The sequence below is a fragment of the Gymnoscopelus braueri genome (genome assembly GCF_963280865.1).
Source record: "Gymnoscopelus braueri genome assembly, chromosome: 21".
NCBI classification, from domain to species: Eukaryota; Metazoa; Chordata; class Actinopteri; order Myctophiformes; family Myctophidae; genus Gymnoscopelus; species Gymnoscopelus braueri.
Window position 1 is genome coordinate 48,715,999 of NC_137623.1, and position 8,649 is coordinate 48,724,647.

The window sequence follows — 8,649 nt, forward strand, 5'->3', positions numbered from 1 at the left end:
GAAAAGGTAAGAAAACTTTAGTCCAAAATTCTCCTTTAACTCTTTAACTGCCGGAGTACAAGTGTAATAGTGTCACCCCAGTACCAGCGAAAACAAGTGTTTTTACCTACCTTTGAAAAATCATGGAATATTTTCCGTGATCGCTGTCCGCACGGACATTGCCTCATTACACGCACTCGCATGTCGGCAGTCTCGGGGGGGAAAATATATCTGCGCGCAACAATCCATTGCACAACTGTGGCCAGTTGAAAATGCCTTGTTTTGACAGTAAAGCAAGAGGAACGGATAGGGATTTTCCCTCAGGAAATAAACAGGAAGTAAACAAGCCGATTTCTTTAACTTCCGGGTCTGACGTCATCTGGCAGTGAAAGCATCATGTCCAAAATGGTTGCAAAAATGGGTACAAAGATTTTTCACTTTGCTCTGATACCTCTAGATATGCTTAAGAACATACAAAAATATCTAGGAAAATATTCACCTGTTTCCTAGGCTGTGTGTTTTCCACTTCCTGTCGATTTGATCCAATGAAATCCAATGAAACTGGTCAGATGACCAATGATATCCAATGAAATCGACAGGAAGTGGAAAACACACAGCCTAGGAAACAGGTGAATACCTTCCAGTGTATTTTCCTAAATTATTTGTTTGCCATCAAGTACGCACACACGCAGACACACACGCCCGCCACTAATAAACACAAACACACGGGGTAGCAGTGGCTCAGGAGGTAGAGCGGCAGCCTGGGAAACGGAAGGTTCCAAGTTTGAACCTGCATGGGCTCCCCCAGAGCTATAACTAGTGTCGAAGTGTCCTTGAGCAAAACACTGAACCCCTAATTGCTCCTGATAACCAAGTTGGTGCCTTGCATGATTTCCTCCGCCGTCGGTGTGTAAATAGGTGAATGTGAAGTACATTGTAAAGCGCTTTAGATCAATATATGCAGACCATTTACCATTTACACACACACAGGCACAATAAATGCTCATGCAAACACGGGAGAGACACAGCGCGCACATACACATCTTTAATTAGCAGTATCTGCTTATATCACAGTATTAGTTATAATACTAAGACACGCACGCACGCACGCACGCACGCACGCACGCACGCACGCACACACACAGGAAGGCAAAGTGTGAATGCATGCGCGCACAATACACACACACAAAGAGACAGCGCAAATGCACACGAGCGCACACACAAAGCACACTATGGCAGCAGCCTGCTGTTTTGATCTTTAATTAGCTGTAGGCTATTTGCAACACCTGGGTTACTGGCTTACTTCACGCTGGGTGTAATTTTTCCCATGTTTTATTGATATGGGCACATAAGACTGCAAAAAATATGGACGAAGGGAGCGTGATGTCATCCGTTGCTTTCTACAGACCTGTTTTGAAGCCTCTATAGTTCAGCGAAAAATGGCAGCGAGTGAAACCAGAAACGGCGTGCTATTAGTGGGTAGGGAGCGAGGGGTGGGTCTTCACTCAGTAGAACCCAATCACAACGTAGTTGTCTTTATCATCTATTTTTTCATTAATGCATCATTTACAAAAAACATATCTTGCTGTGGGAAAGAGGACTTGAAACTAGCGACGGAAAACATGAAGTCTTCATGAAAAGGTTTACTAATAAAACCAAATGTAAAGTCGGGTCAAGTTCCCATTGATTTTGATGGAATTAAACTTTTTCTGAAGCCGTAGGAGGGGAATTAGCACCACCTGCTGGGCCATTAATGAGAACTGCCTGCATTGGCTTCGTTCTGAACAGCGGAGACTTTCTGCTTGTAATGGACAGTGTTGAGAGGATTTGTATTGTTGCAATTCACTGCCTATAATGTTGCTCCTGGCTGTTGTGTGTGTACGGTACGTGTATGTGACAATAACACATACTGTTGTGTGTGTGTGTGTATGTGTGTGTGTGTGTGTGTGTGTGTGTACTGTATTGTCTCTTGCAGTGGTGGTGGAAGTACTCAACATTTTTAAGTATCAATATAACAATATAGAAATACTCTACAAGTAAAAGTCTGGTATTCAAAACTGAGTGGCATAAAAGAATGCTACGTGTTGTGAGTATGTAGATCGGCTATTTTAAAATAGCTAAAGTATGGGGCTGAAGTGGTTAATGTATGTTTTGTAACAATAATCAAAATCAAGAAAGTAATTAGTAAATAAGTGTTAAAATTATTGTAGTGGAGTAAAAAAAGTTCAATATTTGCCTCTGAGATGTAGTGGAGTAGATGTATGGAGTATTGAAAATTGGAAATACTCCAGAAAAGTAAAAATACCTCAACATTGTACTCAAGAATAGTACTTAATCAAATACTCCGCCAATGATATTTGCCCTCAAAGCTAAGTCCTGAGTCACCAGATAGACAGACAGACAGACGGCTAGGTCTCTCTCTCACCGTCTCACCCCCCTCTCTTTCTCTCTATCTCTCTTTTTCGCTATAATCTAATTATCTGTCTATCATTTATGCAAATAAGGACCAACAGATGCGTTAGAGAATAAAGCAGTAAAGTCAACCACTGTACCATCCGTGTGTGTGTGTGTGTGTGTGTGTGTGTGTGTGTGTGTGTGTGTGTGTGTGACGTGCGTGTGTGTGTGTGAAGTGCGTGTGTGTGTGCAGAAAGTGATGTCTGAATTAGGCTCAACAATTTCTCCCCCGCGGCAAAATGATACGCAAGCTAGCACAACACTACGCTACAGGGACATGATGACACTGTGTGTGTGTGTGCGTGTGTGTGTGTATGAGAGAGAGAGAGTGAGAGTTGAATTATTAACCACTTGTACCCCAGCATCCGTATTCTGGGGAAAACCTTCGCAGAAAATAGCAGATCTACAAGCTTGTAGATCGGCTATTTTCACCGGATATATTTAATGTAGAGCGAAAGCAGAAGATACATCAGTATAGAGCTCTGAGGGACTCCACTCAACAACGTATGGGGTTTAACACACACACACACACACACACACACACACACACACACACACACACACACACACACACACACACACACACACACACACACACACACACACACACACACACACACACACACACACACACACACACACACACACACACACAATTATGGACACACACACACAGGAGAATGGGTAAAATTCACGTAGAGACAAGTGTATTCCAAACAAATAGCAGATTTATTGAGGAAAACTAAAGAAAGAGAAAAAGAAAACATTCATCACTGGTGGGGTCAGTATCTCCCCTGCACTCCCAGTTGTGTCTCGGCCTGTCTCTCTATTTCCTGGTGAAGTAGGCCAACCTCTTCCTGGGTCAAAGTTCGCTCCATGTGGCGATACACCACACGAAAACATAGGCTCCTCCTACCTGACCTGGAGAGAGAGAGAGAGAGAGAGAGAGAGAGAGAGAGAGAGAGAGAGAGAGAGAGAGAATGAAAGAGAGAGAGAAAGAGAGAGAGAACGAGAAAAATTTAGAAAGTTACTGTTAGATATAGTAGAATAGCCTATCAACCATTGAGGTGCTCACTGCTCAAAACGTCATCTGCGTGATTAGCACAAAAAGCGTAGCTGAAAAAATATTTTAACAAGGACTTCTCATGGTTGTGAAAACGATTCAACAACGGGTTGTAAATTACTGTGTTGTCACATACAATCACACATGACTGGTGCTCCTCTCCAAAAATGTAACTGTTTCCAGCTTGAAGCGCCCAGGGCAATGGTCGGCACTGGGAAGAGGAGCGCACCAGCCCGTCTTTACCATAGGAATACATGGCAGACTGGTGCTGCCCGCTCAAAAGATGCTCTCTAGGGACACGGCCCCTAAAACAGTGGTTCTCAACCTTTTCAAATCGTGTCCCCCTAAAATAATCAAGTTTGAACTGGGGACCCCCCCACCCTGATAAGCACTTGGAATGTGGGAGTTGGGGCATTCAATTTAGTTTGACTCAGTTCAACAGATATATATTTGTGAAAATAGCAGATCTACAAGCTCACAAAGCCTCGCAGCAAAACAATTACAGTACATGACATGGCATTAAAAACCAACAGCCCACACACACACACCCTTGTGCTGTTTTGCTCTACTAACATCTCTTCAGCGTGTGGGTATGTGTGCGTGTGTGCGTGCGTGCGTGCGTAACATCTCTCCAGTGAGTAATATCTCTGTCCATCTGTATCTCTCTACATTACTCCCCATGCTTCATCTCTCTATATGTCTGTTACCCCCTCTCTCTCTACCTCTCTCTCTCTCTCTCTCTCTCTCTCTCAGAGCGATTGCTGAATAATTGAAGATCTGTTTGTTTGGTGGAAATGTCAGAGTCAAATATGGAGAGAGAGGGGGGGGCGGAAGAGAGAGAGAGAGAAAGATACTGAGAGAGAGAGAGAGAGAGAGAGAGAGAGAGAGAGACAGAGAGACAGAGAGACAGAGAGAGAGCGAGACAGAGAGAGAGACAGAGAGAGAGGGGTTCAGGAATCTGTTCTCTTGGAAAAGGAAGACACACATACACATGTGTGCGTGCGCACACACACAGATATCATTGATTAGTGTATGATGGCTCAGTGTGGCTGATGAATAATTGATAAATCCATTATCAAAGCCCAACGGCCACAGGAAATGCCCAACACACACACACACACACACACACACACACACACACACACACACACACACACACACACACACACACACACACACACACACACACACACACACACACACACACACACACACACACACACACACACACACGCTTATGTTCTATTTAAGAACCTATTAGACAAAACCTTTTACTATCTATCCATCATTCTATCCATCTATCTATCTATCTACAGTATCTCTTTCTCTCTCTCTCCTCCCCTCTTTCTCTTTCTTTCTCTCTCTCTCCCACTCTCTCTCTCTCAGTATCTTTCTCTCTCTAGTACAGGGGTAACCAACCAGTCGATTACGATCTACTGGTAGATCATCAAAGCCTTCTAAGTCGATCGCGGGGTTGGCCCGGTGGCAGACGGGCAGCCACCGACGATACACAGAATTTGTGTAGTGTAGACTACAGCAGTGCGTCCAAGGCAGTGATGCCAAGTCTGCTTATTATAAGCTACTTTGGGCTTGTTTTTCTGTAAAGTAGCTTGAATATATTGGGGGTCCTTGACATGAAAATGTTTGTGAACCACTGCTCTAAAACAATATTCGACAATAAAGTTTGACTGAACTGCCCTAGTCGCTTATTTTGGACTTCTTTCATAGACCTGGTTGCTTGTTTCTCTCACAAAATCTGGCAATGCTGGTCCAATGGAAGCCATGCGTCCTTTTTTTCCCTGTACATTCCGCGCACACATAATTCAACTCGCGGGTCGCGCTCAAGAAATAACGAGTGCAGTCTCGTGACATGCAAGCCTTTTCAGTGGTGGAGAACGCTGAATTTAAATCTTCAAACAGTGTTCTACAACGTTACAAAGTGCCATGGCAGCAGATCGCATTTGAGCACAAGCAGTGGTGGAAGAAGTACTCAGATATTTTACTTAAAGTAATACTAGGTAACGTTTTCAACAAAACTAAATTTAAATTGTATATCTTTTGTGAGTGGCAAAAGTTTCACAACACCCACTCCATGAATTTCACCCCCGGAAGCCTTTTATTTATATATTTTGTATTGAACGCTGTCGGGGGGGACTTTCCCGGGAAAATGACGTCATCTGGCCAGAAAACAGAACAACCGCAACGGTTTCCTGTTTGGCCAGGAACTACCGCGCTAATAACAAAAAGGAACCTCACGCTGATTTTAAGAGAATGTAGGATTGGAAGATCGAAAAAGAACAGAAAAAGAAAGCACAGCTCATGGTAACTAATGCTCCACTGGCTAAGAGAAACGATCCGCAGATAGTATAAAACAATTAAAAGATCGCTTTTTGAAACGCTTCCGGTGAAAACAAATGGAATTCTGGGTAATCGAGGACTACGGAAATTGTATGCAGTGACGGTAGTGACCAGCAGAGGTTGCTAAAAATCGTTATTTGTGAATCTGCATTGTACAACTTTAAGTAAAAGTAGCAATACCACAATGTAGAAATACTTTTTAGGCCTGTGTTCAAAATGTTACTTGAGTAAAAGTACAAAAGTATTGGCATCAAAATATACTTAAAGTACCAAAAGTACAAGTTTGAAAATAGCAGATCTACAAGCTCACAACGCCTCGCGAGCTTGTAGATCAGCTATTTTCAGATAGTTATAAAATAGGGCTAAAGTGGTTAATGTATGATTTATAATATGATACATTTAAATGTATATCTGCAAAGTAACTAGTAAGTAAGTTTACCTCAAAAGTGTGCAGTACTTGAGTAAATGTACTGAGTTACTTTACACCACTGAGCACAAGTGTGTTGCCTGTGATGTATGAGAAATTAAGGCAAGAGTTATTAAAGGGCTGAGCCATGTAGAATTGATGGACTGCCTTAACTAGAATGGTCCTCCTCAGAGCACAGATCTCCGCCAATCTCCGTCAGGCCGGGTTGACTACCTAAGGCCCGCAAACTTTGGAAGTCAGTCATAGCCACTTGGAATGGGGGGAAAAAGTCGAGGGACGAGGAGTATGAGCAGATCATTGATGTCTGACGATGCTTGGTTATTGGACTTGGGTTTTCTTACGGACCTGACAGCAAAACTAAACAACCTTAACCGAGAATTGCAAGGGAAGGACAGAGGCATTGGTCAAATGATCAGTGCAGTCAACGCATTCAAAAGGAAGCTTGATTGGTGGAGCTCTCAGATAAAACGTGCAAGGCTGACACACTTCCCAAATCTTGAGAAGGTGTCACAAAACCTCACAGACAACTGCTTTTCATCCCGAACAATTCTGTGCCCAATTGAGCAAACTGAAATCAGAATTTGGCCATACATTTGTTGAGGTACAAGGCATAGGTTAAGTAGCTGCTTTTGTATCAAACCCTTTCCTCAGTATTGACATTGAACAGCTGTCAGTTAAAATGCAGGATGTGTTTGCATTAACTACAGTTGAAATGGAGATTTTTGAACTACTAACTGACTACCAACTGGAGGGCAGAGCTAGAAAACCTGAACTTTTGGTCACTTGTGAAGTATCCCCTGATTGTGTCTTGTGCACTTAAGCTGCATGCCTACTTGAAAATAATAAAATCCAAGTTTAGAACTCGTATGACTACCTCACATCTTAATGACTGCCTCAGACTGGCATTCACTAAGTATCAACCAGATTTCAAAAGGCTTGCAGATACTGTGCAGTCACAGAAGTCTCATTAAAGGTGGGCTGATCCTGAGAGTATTGTATCTGTCACCATATCTGTGCAAATATATGGTCATGGATTCATTTTTGTCATTTGAACAGAATATCTGTAAATGTGAAAATTCTGACAAATTGAGAACTGAGAAACGAAATATTGTGCATTGAAGAAATCTGTAAAAGCTATTTATTTCATGTCCTTTGTGTTTTGTTTTATTTAAAAATAACTCAACAAAGAAGTTTATTTGTATTTCTAATACGTTTTTCTTAATATTTAGGCATTGATTATATAACTATCATCTTTATTCTTATTTAAACTACTAGTCTTTGTGTGGATGTATGCACATGCATTGAGCCTGTCAGAAGCGTTATTTTTTTTTTTACATATCTTAGTGTTAGATCATGGCTTACAATTGGAAATAAAATGTGCTCTTGGGCTTGAAAAGGTTGGTTACCACTGCTCTAGTACAACACTCTTTTACACTATAGCATTTGTCGCTGTCAGGCAGAAACCTTACTCCATATTTAAACGTTTTTTCCCTGTAAACGAATGCCCTACTTCATCCTACAAGTGTGTCACAGAAAAGCTGTGAAAATAGCAGGACAACAAAAAGCTGACAATGAGTCGTTATGAGCTTATATTCCATTTTCGGGGGGAAAGTGGTTATGTCTGTGGGTTTTATAAATATTTTACTAATGAAAAGTATTTTCACAAGAGCTTGTGACCAAAAATTTACTACATTGGATCCATTGGAACACCTTTTTTTTGTAACTGTAGGTAACTGTTTTGGACATACAAGGTTTCCACCTGACAGTGGCGATATAACAGTGTGTAACAGCAGTGTAAAAGTCAGTAACAGCAAGCAAACAGCTGCGGTCAATAATAATAATGAAATAAGTCATGAATAACTGGGCTGCCATCCTCTGAGACTGAAATACTGCATGCTGGAGATACCAGAGGGGAGGGGGGGAGGGGGGAGAGAGAGAGAGAGAGAGAGAGAGAGAGAGAGAGAGAGAGAGAGAGAGAGAGAGAAAGAGAGAGACATACATTGATTGAGTTTGGCCAGCCTTAAAGAGTGGAGTACAATTTCATTCAGAAATGGAGAGACAGAGGGAGAGAGAGAGAGAGAGAGAGAGAGAGAGAGAGAGAGAGAGAGAGAGAGAGAGAGAGAGAGAGAGAGAGAGACAGAAAAAGAAACAGACCGAGGTAGACCATGCAGCCATTTCTACTGTATCTGCTAATGCCCTTGAAAAGAGAATAAAACATGAAATATAATACTGTGTTCAGAGAGAGAGAGAGAGAGAGAGAGAGAGAGAGAGAGAGAGAGAGAGAGAGAGAGAGAGAGAGAGAGAGAGAGAGAGAGAGAGAGAGAGAGAGAGACAGACAGACAGACAGACAGACAGACAGACAGACAGA

The 8,649-nt window shown here is 42.1% G+C and overlaps 1 protein-coding gene across 1 annotated transcript in view; it reads right to left on the reverse strand.

The window, feature by feature from the left end:
• Positions 1-3,226: 3,226 nt before the first annotated feature.
• The window catches only part of fars2 (phenylalanyl-tRNA synthetase 2, mitochondrial), a 130,805-nt gene continuing 125,382 nt past the window's right edge, over positions 3,227-8,649 (reverse strand). The window contains exon 11 of the mRNA XM_080418527.1: positions 3,227-3,354. Coding sequence (XP_080274653.1) covers positions 3,346-3,354 — 9 coding nt within the window. The 3' untranslated portion in view covers positions 3,227-3,345. The remainder of the gene's footprint in view (positions 3,355-8,649) is intronic.